This window comes from Chanodichthys erythropterus, chromosome 9, assembly GCF_024489055.1.
Source record: "Chanodichthys erythropterus isolate Z2021 chromosome 9, ASM2448905v1, whole genome shotgun sequence".
Taxonomy (NCBI): Eukaryota; Metazoa; Chordata; class Actinopteri; order Cypriniformes; family Xenocyprididae; genus Chanodichthys; species Chanodichthys erythropterus.
The window spans coordinates 30,353,072-30,373,069 of record NC_090229.1 but is presented as its reverse complement, the minus strand read 5'-3'; the positions used below and the strand labels follow the sequence as shown (position 1 = coordinate 30,373,069).

At 39.9% G+C, this 19,998-nt stretch overlaps 1 protein-coding gene across 4 annotated transcripts in view; it reads left to right on the top strand.

Moving 5' to 3' along the window:
- Positions 1-19,998, top strand: part of aebp1b (AE binding protein 1b) — a 60,453-nt gene that overhangs the window by 15,699 nt on the left and 24,756 nt on the right. For all 4 annotated transcript variants that reach the window (XM_067395298.1, XM_067395299.1, XM_067395297.1 and 1 more), the window contains 4 exons: positions 5,407-5,490; positions 6,020-6,079; positions 8,647-8,700; positions 19,521-19,610. In XM_067395298.1, the coding sequence (XP_067251399.1) occupies positions 5,407-5,490; positions 6,020-6,079; positions 8,647-8,700; positions 19,521-19,610 (288 nt within the window). The remainder of the gene's footprint in view (positions 1-5,406; positions 5,491-6,019; positions 6,080-8,646; positions 8,701-19,520; positions 19,611-19,998) is intronic.

Genomic DNA, 19,998 nt, shown 5'->3' with positions numbered 1-19,998 from the left:
TCCTCCGACAAGTATACAACAGGTAATTCAAAACTGCCTTGACAGAGAATATCCAGAACAGCAACGAGGCCAGAGAGACTCAAACACTGCCAGGAAGTATTTGGGAAACCAGCCTGGGATTCATCCCAGAAAGCACCGATAATCCAGAGCCCATCATCCCTGAGAGACTGTTTGTCAGCCCCATTACCTGGTCCGCTGAGACGCTCCCAAGCCGAATGCCTCCGCCAACGCCCCGCCGGTTTGTCCCCAAGGTTTGCAGTATGTTCCACGGACACGGCAAACTCCACTAATTCATTCCGCGCACTCTTCACTGGGCACTGGCCACACAGGGGTCAATGAGACCCTGTCCCTGTTGAAACAGCACTTCTGGTGGCCCAACATGGCATCCGACATCAGGAGGTACGTACGGGGGTGCCAGGAATGTGCCGTCTCCAAGAGTCCACGCCATCTTCCCTCTGGGAAACTCCAACCTCTGCCCATTCCAAACCGCCCCTGGTCACACCTAGGAGTAGAATTCATAACGGATCTCCCAGTCTCCAACGGTTGTACCTGTGTTTTGGTGGTAGTGGACCGATTCTCCAAGTCTTGTCGATTAATTCCCTTACCTGAGCTACCAACGGCAATGGAGACCACAGAACTCATGTTTAACTATGTATTCTGATACTATGGACTGCCTGAGGATATCGTGCCTGACTGTGGATCACAATTCACCTCCAGAGTATGGCGATCCTTCTTCAAGCTCCTAGGTGTGACCATCAGTCTCTTTTCTGGATACTATCCCCAGACGAATGGGCAGACAGAGAGGAAGATTCAGGAGATCAGAGATTTCTTAGGTACCTTCTGTCACGGCCACCAGGACTCCTGGAACCAGTTTCTGGGTTGGGCCGAGTACGCCCAGAACTCTCTCCGTCAATCCACCACTGGTCTCACTCCCTGTCAATGTGTACTCTGCTACCAACCCCCACTTTTCCCCAGGGATGGGGAACTATCGGACATCCCTACAGTGTATAACTGGTTCTGGGAGAGCGAAAGGGTCTGGGACTCGGCTCATCTGCAACTCCAGCAAGCTCTTCGCAGGCGCAGGACAACAGCTGACCTTCAGTGCTCCGAAGCACCCGACTTCCAGCCAGACGAGAAGATTTGGCTGTAGACCCGGGACATCAGGATGCGCCTGCCCTGTGGGAAGCTGATTCCCAGATTCATTGGCCCCTTCACCATTGGCCGGCAGATAAACCCTGTCACCTATCACCTGCAACTCCCTCCTGAGTATAAAATCCACCCAGTCTTCCATGTGTCACTACTAAAGGCTCACCATCCCTCTGTACTTCCCTCCACAGAGTCTGGTGAAGCCAAAGAACTCCCCCTTCCACTGATCGTGGAAGATGGAGTGGCCTACATCGTGAAAGACATTTTGGACTCCTTTTTTTCATTTTGGAGTACCTAATCGACTGGGAGGGATAAGGTCCCGAAGATCGGTCATGGGTTCCCAGGAATGATATTCTCGAGCCAAGTCTCCTCAATGATTTCCATGCCAGACATCCTAACCGACCAGCTCCACTTGGCAGGGGTCAACCACCACAACGTTGGGGTCCACGGTCCTCAGGAGCGGACCGTGGGAAGGGATAATGTCACAGACATGCCAGGCTCTACACTCACCCAATCACAAAGCACTCCCTCTCCTGAGTATTAACTAGCCACACCTGACACGCATCCTGAGTATTAACTAGCCACACCTGACACGCATCAGCACTCATCACCACAGCAGCATAAAAGACACTCCAGAGCACTCAGTCACTGTCTGGTCTCGTTAACACATACCTACCTGTGATGCTTACTTCAAGGACTCTGCTAACTTCTACTTACCTGTATCCAGCGTGCCATGTGACTCCTAGTGTCTCCTTGCCTCCTGTGAGTATCTTCGTGTCTCGTCTGCTCCACGCCTGCCTGCTTCCACGATCTCTGGGAAAGATAAAGACAAGTATCCGATCCAGTATCATCTACCTGCTTCCACTCACCTGTACTCTGCCATCGATCTCTGGTTGTTCAATAAACTGTATATTAACTATACAGTGTCTGTGTCTCCGTCCCCTTCTGTATGTAACAATTAGTAATTATTTTTAATAAAATCAATTTAATTTAATCTAGGATTATATAAAAGTCTATTAAGATTTTTTAAAGCATTCAAAGTACACTTTTAAAGGGGTGGTTGATTATGATCTTACGTTTTTAAACTTTAACACTCTGAGGTCTGAGGTATCGCCGGCGATACCACCGCGTTTTTTTTCTTACCAGTGTGAAAGAGACTCAAAATACTTTGTCAATGTTGCACATACAATTAAGAGTTATACACCATTTTAATCTGTTGAATATCTTCTTTTATTTGTGTACACTCAGAGTAAAAACAAAATGTTGTGCTTCATTCATTCATCTCCCTCTGAATGAAGTCCAATCTGATAGTTCTCAGAAAATGAACTGTAACTTAGTGAATACTAATGACACAAAAATAAAACTTATGCTGCGTTCACACTGAACGTGTCTGGGGCGTCTGATTTACATGTTAAGTCAATGTAAACGCGAGTCTAGTCATCCTGCGGCGCGAATCAAGTGTATAGCGCGGCGCGAATTGAGCGTCTGACACCCTAGAGGGCCGAGTTGAAAAATCTGAACTTTGGTTAACGCATCTCAAATTTTCGCCAATCAGGGACTCTGCTTTGGTAACATGTTCATGACGTGATCAGCGGTGGAGACCAGAACAAAGATAATAGTCTGTGTGTGGCCACCTGTGATGTGTCATCATATTTTTATCGAGACCGGAATAAAAAGGACCTTGCCTGGAAGAGGATAAGCGAAGAAATCGGACAATCTTGTTAGTTGTAAAACGCTTTGCATGATTTTAGCCCACCTGCTCGCTAGCAAAAGCCGGCTGGCATAACAGAGTTAAATTGCCGCTACTAGTTTCCAACTGACAAGATGATGTGTTTATTCAGAGGATCTGTGCAGAAAGAGATGGATGCAACTCCCATGACGCGAATTCGCATCTGAACACACTTTGTTTAGACGTGCGTCTGACTTCAAAATGTTCAAGCGTCCAACTAGACGCGTCTGATGCAAATTTGACACCTCAGACGCGTTCAGTGTGAACGCAGCATAATGTCTAAAAAAATGTTGAAATGTCAGGTTTTAAATCGTGTAAGTCAAATTGAAAACAAATATTCTCTGTTTATATAATCTGTATGAAAAGAGAGCCATGTCAGAAGTCCGTGATTCAGCTCATTATCTGCTAATGCGGCCAGCCCCCACAGAGCCAGAGCTATTCAGACGCAAATTCAGTCAATACATGCATACATCGTCTCAATCGTGTATTTATTATCTTGAAAAGTGTTTTGAATAGCCATAGTTAGCGATCTCTGGCTTCTGTTAGTTCAGTTCCTGGAGAGTCACATGACCTGTTCTTCTTTAGATAAATTTGTGGACTAAAGGTGTACAGAGCGCCCTCTGGCTGCAAGTATGAATTGAAAACACAGTATCCAGCGTTCATAGTGATGACAATAAATATTGACTAAATATTACTCTGTATAGAAAATTGACAAACATATGAGAATCCATCCATATTTCTCCAATGTGCATGCTTTTAAGCTAAAAGCCTATATGAAATGCCAGAGAGGTAACATAATTGTTCAGACACTTTGCATCACAGAAATACATTATATTTTAAAGAATATAATAGAATACCATTATTTTAAATTGTAATAATATTTCACAGTATTTCTGTTTTTTCTGTATGTTTGATATACACCATATGATGAGCTTGAGACATGAGGCTCACAGAGGGTTTTTCACAGCCTACCTGACTGAAAGAGCTCATTATTATGCAAGTCATTTCAGGTTATTATGCGATTCTTTTGTCTTCTCTAGTGAGAATCACCCATTATTCATGATGATTCACACCTCCACACATACTGTGTTTCTTGACAAAAAGTGTCTTACAAAATTTAAATCTCTCTATTGTTTTATATGAACAAGCAGGCAGCATAATTCATTCATAATACATCATTCTGAAGCTAAAACTCTAGTCTACAACCTCCAATACCCAGAAGTCATGTGAACACATATATAATATAATTTTTTTTGGCCTTATTTCAGTGACTTATGTTTTTTGTTTTTTCAATAACCACGCATAAATGTTATTCCTTCAAAAACACAAACATGTACATACATGTTTCTCACATATTATTGTAGCCTAGTTTGTGCTGAATTCAGTGTAATGATACTTTTTTCCATTAATATGTTTATGAACAACTGAAAAAAGCACAAATGTCAGGGCATGTCAAAACTTCTCCAGGGCCCTGAAAATCCTCAGACCCCAGAGGGTTAATTAGTGTGTAATGTTACTGTTTGAGCATAAACAGCGTCTGCAAAGTTACAACACTCAAAGTTCAATGCAAAGGAAGATATTTTCTTTTACAAAGTTCAACTGGTAGAGACTACAATGAGCTTCTTCCCTAAAATATACATGCCACAAAGGGGGTGAGGCAATGTTGGGCTGCTTTAGAGAAGAGGAAGAGTTGTTGTAGCCATGCTGTCATTTTACCCGGACTGCTTTACAAGCGAGGATCAATACAACACTGGATTTGCCCAAAAGATTAACATGACGGCACATGCTAGACAATAAGTTGAATCAACTCCACAGCAACTACAAAAATGTATCCACTAACCATTCAGAAACGTCCAGTTGCATTCTAAAAGTTGTAACTTCTTCCTGAGTCTCTCCATCAGTGTCTGACTCTGGTTTGAACAATGTAAGGCTGAACACTGTTACTGACAATTATCATTTTGGCTGTGTGAGATTCTCCAGCTTCGTTGTTATTGAGCAACCAAAGCACAAGCTGTTAAAGCTCTGCCCTCTTCTAGAAAGGGGGCTGGGAGCAGCAGCTTATTTAACACAAAAAAACGGCATGTTTTTGGCTAGCTATAATAAATGATCTGTGAGGTATTTTGAGCTGAAACTTCAAGACTCATTCTGGGGACACCAGAGACTTATATTACATCTTGTAAAAGGGGCATTATAGGTTCCCTTTAAGAAATAACACTATTAAAACTCGTAGTATATTTTATTTCAAAGCACTAAAATCAATTCAAGTATTAGTGGTATTTAGTATACTTTTTCAAGTGCACTGAAGTACTACTGAAGTAGAAATATACTTTTAATTAGTGTATTTATAGTGTATAACTACATTGTATGATTTTATTTAGCACAAAAAATAAAAATGTACTTATGTACTTGCTTGTACTGTACATTAGTTCATTCAATTTTACTTTTTTCCACCTGGGTAGGCACAAATGACCGATTGTCAGTTAGGACACACTTTGATAAAGTTTCAAAAAATGTCTTTTCTTTGGCAACAGACGAGGTGGCAGAAAACCTGCCTTTCCCTGATGGCAAAGAGATCATCAGCTCTACCGACAATGACTGGCATTTCACTACCACAGGTAAAGTGATCATTCCTCCTAAACGCTGTGTTCTCCTCAAAATAACATAGCATTATAAACTATGATTTATGAAATATTCTTGTGCTACTTCTGTTTTACTATTATTGCAGAATGGTACAACTTACTGTCTAAAAATTACATTAAGTACACATTTTGTAATTGTAACTATAGCTCCAAAACATTATAAAAACTGACAAAAAAGTAGGTTTAATGGGCAGTTGGGTTAATGGCTTTCTGCTTTCTTTTTAAATATATCTGTTTATTCTATTATTACAAAGGAATGAATTTAAGCACCCAATGAATTTGTGTGTGAATCAAATAAAACCTTTACCACAATATACGCCCATCTCATGAAAGATCTTGTTTTTACACCATTAAAAATCCACAATGTCTTGTGTGGTTCCTACAAAAGACAGTGAACCAACAGCAACAGACATTTAGCAAACATTTTATGAGTCATTAAAGTTTCTCTATTGTACTCCCAGTAAATCTCACAAATTTAACCTACATTTCTTTTCTTTTGTCACAGAGGAGCCCACCGTCCCTCCATTTGAAAACAACTGGTATGAAGAATATGAATATGGACATGGTACAGTACATACTTCTTTGATACTCCATTTTGAAAAGAAAACAAACATACAGTGAGAGGTGTTGGCCTCCCTCTTGTCTTAATGAGAGCTCAGACAGTGTGACCTGTTATTTCTGCCCTTAAATAAGTACTTTCAGAGACACAGAGGTGCCGCTTAAGGTGAAGCTGATCATTTAAAATCATGTTGCCATTAAATGAAAATGTCAGTGGAAATGTTTGTTTTTTTTTCCAACCAGAATTCTATAATGTCTTGCATCTCCCCCCAGCTAAATCTTACTCAAGAAACAAAAACAAAAACCCTTATGTGCATAAAAACCCTAATGTACTTTACCTTGTCAGGGGCGTAGCACCAAATTTTGGGCCCTGGGTACAAACCATCTTGCTGGGCCCCGCGAGCTAATTTGCATAACAATGCGGTAAAATAGGCGCTAACGATCTGTGTTTTCGCGGGTGTTATTTTGACAATGGAGGGAAATATACAGTGTTTTCATGTAAACTTCTGACTCTGGGGAGAACTGCAGCAGAAAAGGAGACAAGCTGCGCAGGCTCCGCCTCCGTCTGCTTCTCACTCCGTTATTTACTCAGAAATATTGTTTGCTCGCTATGTAGGGTGTGATACTATAAAGTATTGGTATATTATTCAAATAGAGTACGAACATAAATGTATGCTATTCTACCTGGAGTAGATATTTATGTTAAAACAATGTCAATGCTCGATGATGCATTTGTAGCTCACCTTTCTTTTCAAAAACCTGAGTGAGCAACTGCTTGCCCTCATTTGCCTTTCTCTCTTTAATCTTCTTTTCTTTTCGTTTTTGAGCCCCTGATTTTCCTTTCTTAAGGAAAGACATGACTCTTCCCCTGTCTTCCTAGTTCATATCACGGCTAACTCCAGCTCCTGTATCATTAACTGATTCACAAATCACCGCAGGTCCGCAGAAGCACCTGACCTGCGGGTCGTACCATTTACATTGATTCGAGAGGGGTGGTGTGGCCCTGCACAGCATGAAAATGACTTTTTTTTATACCAAACCAGTGCCTAACTACAAGTTTAGTTTTGCACAGCAACTTTTTTATTTGTAAATAAATGCTATAAATGTTAGTGCATGTATATGTATGTATATAAAACTGACTTCTAAGGCCCCCCCCCTGCCTCGGGCCCTGGGTACTCGGTACCCTTTACCCCCCCAGTCCGACGCCCCTGTACCTTGTTATCAGGTTTTAAGAGGCAAGATGATATGGGGTGCATGGAGCACTTATCTTAGATAAAGAGAATTTTTATTAAGTAACAAAACTCTGTCCAGGACTAAAACAAAGCAGACAGTGTCTGTTTTTATTAGGGCATAAAAACAATTCCAGGAAAAGATTGTAGCCTTGAGGACAAATGTGTCAGGAACAATTTTGATTTGATTATCTGATTCAGTCTATATCTACAGTAATTCACTTCATTTGGAAATATGACTTTCAGACAGCATTCTCTTACATATTTTGACTTTAGTATTTGGTTTGCCCTCTGTTGCTTTAATGATAACAGCACTCTAGCTGCAAGAACTCCAAGTTTCTGTAAAACATCATGATCATTGTCACGATTGGTGGTGTAGTATTTAAATGCACAACAAAGGAGATATCTTCAAGAACTTTTAATGGAGTAAATTGAACAAGGAACAGGGAAAATCACCAGGAAAACTAACTACAAACACCAAGGAACATAACATTCGACTAGAGATAAATGACAAGCAGGTTTGCTATAACGAATTGTCTCCTCATCCAGTCCCGTCCGAAAACACACATTGAGGGAGGCATCAGGACAGCACTCCTGATGAGAGAGCTCAAGAAGCTCCTCCACATACCTCTCCAAAGGACAACCATTCTGCCTCAGTTCCCACAGTCAGTCCTCAGCCAGGATCATCTTGTTTTGGTCCTGAATTCGGTTTTGGTCTAGCTTTCTGTCATGAGTGGTGGTGTAGTATTTAAACGCACAACGAAGGAGATATCTTCAAGAACATTTAATGGAGTAAACTGAATGGGGAAAATCACCAGGAAAACTAACTGTATACACCAAGTAACATAAACAAAGCTAGACAAAGACTGGATAGAAACCAAGGGCTTAAATACAAAGGAAACAGGGGAGCTACGAGGTTAATAAATCAGACACAGCTGGGACAAGTGAACACAATGAGGGTAACCATAGAAACAAAGGAGTGGCGGGAAACTGAACAAAGGAGCTGATCAAAATACAAAGTCCAAACACAAACTGAAACGTGACAATCATGTTTTCCTGCATTATTTAAGAATGATCCAAAGAGCATCTTCTGCTTCAATCCGAACTACAGTACTAATGTGTTCAGATGATCCATGTCACAGATTTACTTATCTGATTTGTAACATAAAAGCTCAGAGTTTTGAATATTTCTTATTCATTACAAATTCATTATATAATTTCTTTGTTTTAATTTTTTTTAACTTGGTGGTCTTAGACTTTTGAATCCTGCTGTACTTGCTTAATGTGTGATACTGACTCTGTTATTTTATGCTCTCACTTACACCCTTTTTTGTTTTGTCATCAGAAAAGAAACTGGAAGAGGAGAGGGAAAGGGAGAGAAAAGAACAACTGGAAAGAGGTACAGCTATTTATCCTCATGTAAATAAAGTTTATAGTTTTTTGCTGTGTTCTCAACTAAAACTTTGTTGTACTGAACATGATTCAGCCATAGTCACTAGAACGCAGCAGCCTGATATTCTGAACAACAATACAATTTAGAGGACCATAACTACCTAGTGTGTTATTCAGTTTACCACAATAATAGTGTAGTAACTATGTTGTTTATTCCAGTGTAGTATTGGACTATCATTGGTTTCAATCAGATATTTGGACATATAATATACATATTGGAAAGTAAAATTACATATTTTCTTTTGCTAAATCATTGTTCATTCCATTTGGTTTGTCTTGAACTTGAAAAAAAAAAATCTGCACTACAAATTTATAACACAGTTAGCATGACATTCACCTCTGTTTTGTCTTCCAGCTGCCCTACATTCTGCTTACACATGATTATAGACTGACAGTTTGCAGGAAATTACTGAATGACAAGCTTTCATTAACAACTGTGAACTCTGACCCTGTTCCCATGAGCTAATTTCTCAGTTTTGGTTCCTAACAGACTGACCAAAATCCTTCATACTGGCTTGAGCAGGAATTAAAACAATTTTTATATGCATGATATTGTTGAATATAAACCAAAATAAGAAAGCGAGCTGAGAAATAGAGATTGAGAGATCTTGAGAGAAATGTTCCAGATTTAAGAAAAGTTAAGCTCTCCTAACATCATCTGTGGCATTACCACTGAAAATAACTATATCTCGTTAATCAGTTTATAAAAGGAGTCAAAGAGAGGAATATAATACTGCAGAAAGTCAGTATAAATTATCTGTCCTCTTAAGGACAAGGACATTTATGGTTTATGAGAATACATCAGAAATCATCTGCAATATACACTGTGTGCAGAATTATTAGGCACAATTATATATCACTTATAAATGATTAAAAACAATATTAATAGTAGTTATTAAGATTGATGTGGATTGGAATTGGTAAAATGTGCTTGGAAAAAAAATATGATCAGAAAATCAACTTGCCTAATAATTCTGCACACAGTGTATATTGCAGATAATTCTGCACACAGTGTATTTAAACCTGAAGTAAAATAATTACATGCTGTCTATGCCACAGCATAGTTATAGAGGGGTGCTGGAATGAAGTCAATACCAGGAAGACTAATACACCACTGGTTCCTTCAAGATTTTCCTATGGGGATTTATATTATGGGGGTTTATAATTTATGTGTTAAAAAAGGTCTGTGGTACACATAACTTGACGATACTTGAACGTATTGCTCGACAACGTGAATTACATACACTCATATCAAAAACACAAGGCCTACAGGCTGTTACAGGCCTACCAGGCTGATTTGCTGAAGGATCTGGATCAGGGGCAGGGTCTGTCCCCTGAGGCGGTAGAAGAAATGTGCTTTCTTTTCAATGCACCTGTTTCGCCCTCTGAACTTTTCGGCACCTCCGTCGAGGAGGTGGTAGGAAAGTTCAGGGAAGTGAAGGCGCGCTCAGCAGCTTTTAAAACCTGCATACTACTCAGATCTGATCCTTGGCCCAGACAGACAGGATTCAAGGATCGGAGACAGGGCCAGAAGTCCAGTGTTGCCCTCGATCACCTCCTCCTCCTCTGAGTAGGTCCCAGAGAAGGCGGGACTCCAGGAAGAAGAAGCAGAATCTGAGTGAGGTAATCAATTACAGACGCCAGCAGCGTCAGTGATTGATTTCCTCTCCGTGAGGGTAGTTCACATCTATGGAAAATCTACCATGGAAAATTTTTCGAAACAAACACAGGCGCTCCTTACAGTCAGGCTGAGGGCTGATAATTCAAGGGGTTCAGGCTTGATATTGAAAAGGCTCTTTTAGGCTTAAAAGAACCTTAGATTCCATCCCTTCCATGATGAGGACTCTTCGGTTTTCGAGCCGCAGGAAGGTGAGCTTGATCTATATTTATGTTATAAAATATTTGACCTTAAGTTTCCTGTATAGATTTTTCCTGGGCATGTAAGAAAAAAAGGAAAGGGGAATTTAGGGCTCTGTGACCTAGTTCCATTAGGTTGGCTTAAATGATTTATTTTTGGTGTTGGCCAACAAAATGCCCACCTATACAGCAACCATTGGTAGAGTAGCTTCTCCTCTGGTCATAGCTAGAGTTTGTTTTGAGATTAGCACTCTTTACTTCAGATAGATCTATGTTTAGCATCAGCCTCCTGGGCCGCCTGACATTGTTTGGCTTGGGTTAAGCTTTGCTCCTCTGAGCTCTTGTTTTAGAGAGTAGCCTCCTCTCTAGTGAGCGTTTAGAGGCTAAGTTTAAGCCCCAGGCAGATCTATGCTAGAAGTAGGATTCAGGTGATATACTAAATCATTTCACCCTTTTTATTACTTCTCTTGTCAGGTTGTATAGTTTTCTTAGTTCTGGCCTCCTCTTATCAGAGTTGTCAGGCCAAGGCCCATTACCCCTTTGGTGTAGGTGCAAGACAGATAGCAGCTAAGGTAGCAGGCTATTGCTAGTTTCCCTGCTGCCGTTGACTCAGGTGGTAGGCCCCTTATCATTATGTGGAATGGTAATGTTGCATAGGCCCCACTTTTTCTAGAATTTTCATTTATATTGTGTTTTGTCTTTTCCCCTGAACCCCTTGAATTAACATTCAAGCTTGAGTGTAATGGTGTTAGCTTTGATTTAGCTCCCATTCCCTAGGGTTCAGAACAGATGTAAGAACTTCTGATTTGGTGAAAAGCATCCATCCTGCACTGTTTGTGCTTTAAGTTCTAGTTTTGCCCTACACAGTGTGAGCTGTAACTCTATTGCTGCCACAGGTTAGCACCTGTTTCTGTAGTAGTAGGCTTAGTTTTGCCTCCTTCAGAGCATAGTAACTAAATTGTACCCCCCTTGCTTTAAGGGTAAAAGGTGTTTTTACTGAGTACATGGCCTGCTGGAATGCATAGTTCAGGTTGAGTTTGTTTCCTTAGAGTTTGAAAACTGCCACAAGAGTTGATTGTGTTGTTTGGAATTGAAGGCTTTGATCTAAGCCTTCTTCTGAGCACAATAGCTTGTTGTGTCACAAGTTTTGTTGGTAGATGTTTGGTCAGAGTTTTGCTCACTTAGAATTAGCACTGCCACAGGTTTATGCCCATGTTTATTTGAAGTATTAGGTTGGTTCAGGCCTCCTTCAGAGCATGGCAGCATATATTCTTTGTACTCCCCTTACTACAAGGGTTGAGTGTTTTTACTGAGTACATTGCCTGTTGGAATGTGTAGATTTAAGCTCAGGTTGAGTTAAGCTAGGTAACCTCACTTGATAGTTTGGTTCTCAGATTAGGCTCCCTTAGAGCTTAGACAAATGCCAGTAGCTGACGCCATGAGCATGGCAGCATATATTCTTTGTACTCCCCTTACTACAAGGGTTGAGTGTTTTTACTGAGTACATTGCCTGTTGGAATGTGTAGATTTAAGCTCAGGTTGAGTTAAGCTAGGTAACCTCACTTGATAGTTTGGTTCTCAGATTAGGCTCCCTTAGAGCTTAGACAAATGCCAGTAGCTGACGCCATGTGTCTTTCTGTAGTCGCAAGCCCCGTTTGGGCCTCCTTCAGGAACATGATGGCACAGGTTTGTGATGGTTTAATATTGACACAGCCACTGGCTGACGCCTGTGTCTTCTGGAGTAGTAGGCCCAGTTTGGGCCTCTTTTGGAGCATGTTGGTGGAGTTTTGTACTCCTCTTGCTTAAAGAGTTTAAGTGTTTTACTGAGTACATTGCTTGTTGGAATATGTTGAATAGAATTAACACTCTGGAGTCTGAGGTATCGCCGACGATACCACCTCGTTTTTTTTTTCTTACCAGTGTGAAAGAGACTCAAAATACTCTGTCAATGTTGCACATACAATTAAGAGTTATACACCATTTTAATCTGTGGAATATCTTCTTTTATTTGTGTACACTGAGTAAAAACAAAATGTTGTGCTTTTTGCAAAATAAAGAAAAGTAACATGATGCGTGATCTCTCGTCTCCCTCTGAAGGAAGTCCTGATAGTTCTCAGAAAATGAAGTGTAACTTAGTGAATTCTAATCACAAAAAAAATTGCCTTATGTCTAAAGAAATGTTGAGATGTCAGGTTTTAAATCATGTAAGTCAAATCGAAAACAAAAATTCTCTGTTTATGTAATCTGTATGAAAAGAGACACATGCCAGACGCCAATGATTCAGCTCATTATCCGCTAATGCAGCCACGCCCACAGAGTGAGCACTATTCAGACGCAAATTCTGAGGCAATACATGTATATATCATCGCAGTCGTGTGTTAATTATCTTCAAAAGTGTTTATCTGTATGTTAAAGCAATCTCTGGAAGCCTGTTAGTTCCTGGAATGCCACATGATATGCCTCTTCTTTTACTGAGATACTTGTGGACTAAAAGTGCACAGAGCGCCCTCCGGCTACAAGTATAAATTGAAAACACAGTATCCAGCGCTCACAGTGATGACAGTAAATATAGAATAAATATTACTCCTCTGTATAGAAAATTGACATAAACATATGAAAATCCATCAATATTTCATCAAATGTGCATGCTTTTAAGCATATTAAGAAATTACGGTCAATATAAGATTTATGAGTCAAAATGTGAAGCTTGAGTCTTAGATCTTTTAAATGATGTATAGTTTGTCAAGTGCATATTAACATTTAGGCTATATAATATAACAAATATATTAGCCTATATGAAATGCCATAGAGGTAGGAATGTTCAGACACTTTGCATCACAGAAATAAATTATAGTTTAAAGTATATTAAAAGTATATTAAAATATATATATTTTTTAAATGTGTCCAATCTTTTGACTGGTACTGTAATTTAACATAGGCCTAAAACAAAATTTTCTTCACATCATGTGCAATAATATGTGCATCCATGAGATCACAAAAATATTGTTTTTTTTTGTCAAGAGTGGACATTACTCCTGTTATCAGCATGATCACAGAGGGTTTTTTCACAGCCTACCTGACTGAAAGAGCTCATTAATATGCAGGTCATTACAGGTCCTTATGCAGATCTTTTGTCTTCTCAGGTGTGAATTACAGCATTATTCATGATGATTCATGCCTTCACGCATACTGTGTTTCTTGACAAAAAGTGTCTTAGAAAATTTAAATATCTCTATTGTTTTATATGAACGAATAGGCAGGATAATTTTACATCATTTTGAAGAAAAAACTCTAGTCTACAACCTCCAATACCCAGAAGTCTTGTGAACACAGATTTAATATTTTTTTTGGCCTTATTTCAGTGACTTAAGTTTTTTGTTTTTTCAACCACGCATAAACGTTATTCTTTCAAAAACACAAACATGTACATACATGTTCCTCACATATTATTGTAGCCTAGTTTGTACTGAATACAGTGTAATGACACTTTTGTCATTAATATGTTTATGAACAACTGCAAAAAGCACAAATGTCAGGGTGTGTCAAATCTTCTCCAGGTCCCCAAAAATCCTCAGACCCCAGAGGGTCAAGCTCAGGTTGAGCTAAATAGTTAACCTCACTGGATAGTTTGGTTCTATATATGGCTCCCTTAGAGCTTAGAAACTGCCACTAGAGTTGACACCACGTGTCTTTCTGAGTTGTAGGCCCCGTTTGGGCCTCCTTCTAGAACATGATGGCGTAGGTTTGTACTCCTCTTGCTTAAAGAGTAAAAGGTGTTTTTACTGAGTACATTGCCAGGTGGTATGGTGGCTCAGGTTGAGTTAAACTAGTTAACCACACTGGAGAAGTTTGATTATCATATTTGGCTCCCTTAGAGCTTTGAACACTGCCATGAGCTGACGCCACTCTACAGTCTTATCTGCTGGTTTAACTCTGTTTCATTCTGAACAAGTTCCATGTTTGTGGGTTTTTGCTTATCAGCAAGCAAGCTGTTCTAGGTGTGTGGCCTTCACAGGCCGCCCTTTAAGCTCAGTGCAAATAATCAAGCACTGAGAAGATCCTAGGATTGAGCAGAGTGTTACTCCCCTCATTGGTAAGGGTAAAAAGTCTTGCTCTCAAGGATGCCTGTCTCTTTGCTCTGGTCTGAGTTGGTTACTGTCTCTTTGCAGTCACTCTTACTGGATATCTTCTCTGAAGAATGTGATTTAAGACTCTGTGATCAGTCAGGTTGTTGGCCAAGACTAGGTTGCTTTAGTGAGACCAGGTCGGCCTCCCTGGTGGCATTCAGGGTTGACTCTGACAAGTGACTGGCTAGAGTTCCTTTGGGCCCCCTGGCTACAATCCCTTAGAGGTACCCTCTTTTCTCTGAAAAGAAGTTTGGTCCCAGAAGCCTTTGAGCAGCCTTGATAGGCCTTCTGTGGAAGGCCTCTTTGAGGCTTATAGCATGGGCTGTTGACCATAGGGAATGCTGTCACTGACAGCTTATGTATGACCCGTAGGGGGAGTGGTTCTGGCATTTCAGTTGAAGCTGCTAGTTCTGACGTTTGTCTAGCCATTTTTTGGCATGCACTCATCTCAAGCATAGCGGCGTGGGTATATCCTTCATCCATATGCGTTTCAAACGCAGTGTAGACTTCCCTCTCGAAAGGGAACGTCTCAGGTTACGTATGTAACCATGGTTCCCTGAGAACAGGGAACGAGACACTGCGTTACCTGCCATGCATCGGGCCTGCCTGCTGAACAGTCCCTTCAGACGATAAGGTACTGACCTCTCCTCTAGGCGCTCATTTTATACTTCCGGGTCATGTCTTTAATGACGTCATAGGCTGTCACTGCCCAATGGGATTGGTGAGATTTGATAATTGCTTTTTAGACACTAGTTCACGTGATGACGTTCCCCCATATGCATTTCAAATGCAATGTCTCGTTCCCTGTTCTCAGGGAACTATGGTTACATACGTAACACTGCGTTTGAAATGCATATGGGGAACGATATACCCACGCCGCCATGCTTGAGATGAGTGCATGCCAAAAAATGGCTAGACATGCAGCTTCAGCTGAAATTATACGAACGAGTAGGCAGAATTTTTACATCATTTTGAAGCAAAAACTCTAGTCTACAACCTCCAATACCCAGAAGTCTTGTGTACACAGATTAAATTTTTTTTTGGCCTTATTTCAGTGACTTAAGTTTTTTGTTTTTTCAATAACCACGCATAATATGTTATTCCTTCAAAAACACAAACATGTACATACATGTTCCTCACATATTATTGTAGCCTAGTTTGTGCTGAATACAGTGTAATGACACCTTTTTCATTAATATGTTTATGAACAACTGCAAAAAGCACAAATGTCAGGGCATGTTGAAACTTCTCCAGGGCCCCAAAAATCCTCAGACCCCAGAGGGAATGCCAGAAATGGCAGAACCACTCCCCTACAGGTCATACATAGGCATGAGACAGGGTTCATTTCTGTAAATTGGAATGTATCTTTCTAGTGTTCACCCATGTTTATTTCGTGCTGTAACTAGTAGTAAAGAGGAGATGAGATGATCAGTTCACATGCACTTGATCAGTGCAGCTGCTTCAACTGATATTAAAAGTGAAAAAGTACAAAGTTTTTTGCAGTTATCGGATGGCAGACATGCTACAAATGTTTAGTTTAGTAGTTTGTTTACGCATCAACAAAAACAGCACAGACAAAAGTATTTTAGATACAAAACTATCATTACCAATTAAAATCAAGAAATGAATATCGTCAATCCAGAGCTAGTGTCCACACAGCTGACATGTTTAACTGTTGTAGCTTATGCAAATTGTGTGCATGAAATACACACTGAACACAGTCAAAATGTGGCATCGGTGAAGCTAATTAAATGTCTGTTTTGGTCACTGATTGTGGCCTTCCCAAACCATTTCAGACCGAAATCGAAAATAGCTGTTTTGGCCGAAACATTTAGGTAGCCAAAATTTCAGTGTATCCCTACTATGAAGTGTTGCTCTGTGGTGCTCTTCTAACATTGCTCTGTTTGTATGTGCCAAGGAGATTTATATACATTAATAACTGAGATTTCAGAGAAATTTAATAACTGGAAGTTTAATAACTGGAAAAAGCCATCTGTTAACATTCACAGTCATCAAAATGTGAATATACACCAATAGAATTTTACCTCCTTCCCCAATGGCTGATCAAAAACAATGTCTGTTCTAACTAATCAAAACATTGCTTAACCAGTTAGAGATAAGCTAGTAGGCTAAAATGTTAATTCACTTTCAAGAAATGTGCACTGGTAAACACCTCCTATAATTGAATAAAAATTAGGAAAAGATTTAAATGTTGTTTTTTAGTTAAAATATACAGCTACTTTTGAATGGACATCACTGTAGAAGGATGCTCTTTAAATGCACGTGGAATAATTTTACTTCCAGCAGTGTTATTTTAGTATCATTTGTATGCTATTGTAGCATTTATTAATAATTTTAATTAGCTTTTTTGTTTTGATTTTTCATTTGTAGTGATTTTTACTTTGTCCATCCAAGGACACAAAGTAAAATAGGGATTGGTACTCATGTCACCGCTGACGTTGTGATTTTTGGATAACACGTCTCTTAAGGTGTGGTTATGAGTACATCAGATGACCACTTCCCCCTTTTTCCCTTGTTCAGGGCACCAGTCAAGGTCTTTTACCTTGGCAGTATGAGAACACTCCCAACAGGGGCTTTCATTAATTTAGAATTAATGTAAAGTGGTCAGCTGATTTATCTGAAAGATTGGTGATATTGCTAACTTGAAGAGCCTCTTCTGTATTATCAGCACAAGGAAGACACAAGTGTAATAAAATAAATTTATTAACAAAAAGATAAACAAGAATAACTAACACAACTACTAAATGAATATCATGAATGATAAAGGAATAAAGTGCATAAGATACATAGAATACAAGTGATTAAGTTGGGTGTGGCTATGGAAGAGTTATGTTATCTTATGGAAAGATAAACTGTTTCTCTGAAAATAATAAGGTGGAGAACCTTATTATGCACCAAACAAATAAACAAGAGATTATTTGTTATTAACTAACATCAGCTATATTACATCTAATGGGAATTAGGAAATTATATACTGATAATATACAACAATGCCAAGGTCTCTGGAGAGAGGTTTGGTTAAGTGATATTTACATTCCACGTGGTTGAGTCCGATGACAGTGACGTCTTCCACTGGTTGTGCTGGTGACGATGCAGTGGGGAGAGGAGCCAGAATCTGCATTCAACAGTCTTGAACACGAAGCTCTGTCGGATGCTGATCTCCTGGAGCACCAAAGGGTCCTAAAATCTGGAACACGCAGATGAGGCCCTGATGTAGGTGCAGAAGGTCTTTAACAATCTGGAACACGCAGACGAAGGTTCCTTGAAGTGAAGGTTTGCTCTCCTGAGCTTAACCTTTTTGCAGATGTCGTTACTGTCTCGCTGGACAGTAACGACAGCACGTAGTGTGGTCAATGTCTCTTTCCTCGCAGGCTAGAGGCTCAGAACGTGGTCGTCTCTGTTGCTGCCTCACAAGCTATAGACTTATAGGGATCTGTTGTTGTCTCTTCTGGATGGACCAGAGGCTCAGAACGGTATATCTGTTATGTCTTCTCCCTTCGCAGGGCAGACTCAGAACGATGTATCTGTTGTGTCTCAGCTTCGCAAGCCGGGACTCAGAACAATATCTGTTAATGTCTCACTCCTTACAGAGTTAAAATCCAGAACCGTGTATCTGTTGTGTCTCAGCTTCGCAAGCCGGGACTCAGAACAAGGAGTGTCTGTTGAAAGGGTAACTTTATCTCTTTCTGATGAGGAGGAGATTGCAATTTGGCACTTCTCCATTCGAGTGCTGTGATTGGCTACTGGCATCAGAGGGGACACACACACAGGCCCACCCTTCTCTCCCCTGTGGAACTCGTTTGCATAAAGCACAAAGTTGGAAGTCTTTACAGTGTCTTTAAAGTTTACCAATGCATTTCTCACCTTCCAAACCACCACTAGAATAGCTTTGGCAATATTCTAAACAAATAGAGACTAAACATGATGGAAAAAGATTGAACTGTCATTCAATTGTACATTTAACACCTGTATTTGTATCAGATGTTGCACTACAAATGGCTGTCACTGAGAATACTTATTTCTGTGAATAAGTATGAAATGGATGTGTAGTTTGCATCTGTTCTAATGTTTTCAAACATAGTTTGAAATGGATTCGGATGGATCTTTATGATCTCTCTTTGTTTCACCCATTGCTGCTAAGGTCCCAAGGAATTTTTATGGCAGTCTCTGGCCAACCTTAAAAAAGTAGTCTCTAGATGGGTGAAGGGCAGAAACTGCCTGTGGACCAATGAGAAGTCCTGTCCTTCCCAAGCTTGGTACAAGAAGTCTTCTTCTTGCCCTGTAAGAGAGGTCTGGATGTTGTCCTTACATCTTTATCTGATGATGTTGGACAGTTTGTTTGTGTTAGGCCACCAAGATCCAATCAAAATGTAGCAAACCTTTGTCCGCTGTTACAACAGAGAGGGGCCCGGTCATAAACTGGGCCCTAGAATGTGCTGTTCACTACACATTGTAATTTTAGTTTAGGTTTTAGTAACTTTATGTACTTTTGGCAATTCTTACTATTTTTATTTATTTATTTTATTTCTGTTTAGGTTCAATTTATTTTTATTTTTAGTAGTAGACAACTTACACTGTCAAGGCAACATTTCTAATTTTCATTTAAGTTTAATTACCGAAAATGTTTTTAATAGTCTTAGTTAGATAACAGTAACAACACTGACTACCAGCAGTTAACTGCCAGCTTTATTTTTAGTTTTGCTCATGAATCCATAGTGTTAATGGTGTACTTTGTGTTTCTCCCAATAATTTGTCTCCTCAGAAAGAGAAGAGAAGAGGCATGAAGAAGAGGAGGAGGAGAGAGAACGCAGGATTCAGAAACCTCCACCACGCGTGTACAGAGAGCCTAAAAGTAAGTGGTGGGACTCGGTTTGGGCATGTAGCCATATGGGATGCTTGCCATTAGCTACATCACTTAATAGATAACATAGGACAATAAATACACTCAGGAACTGTGAATAAATAAATAAAATATTGTCATGCAACAAACTTATATAAGAGCACCCCCCGCTCTCAGTTCTGGCCACAGATCTTACCAAACAAATATGTTCCTTCAAGCAAAACCCTGGCATTCAGTTCAGTGTCTTATGTTTGTAGCGTCTTAGATATAATGTTAACATAAATGTAATTTAAATAGTGAGATCTTGATGAAGCATTCATTACGTTCAAGTGAATATGATACCTTAAAACACTATGAAAGACTTCAGCTGTTTTAAAGTTATTTCAGATGCTGAATCCTG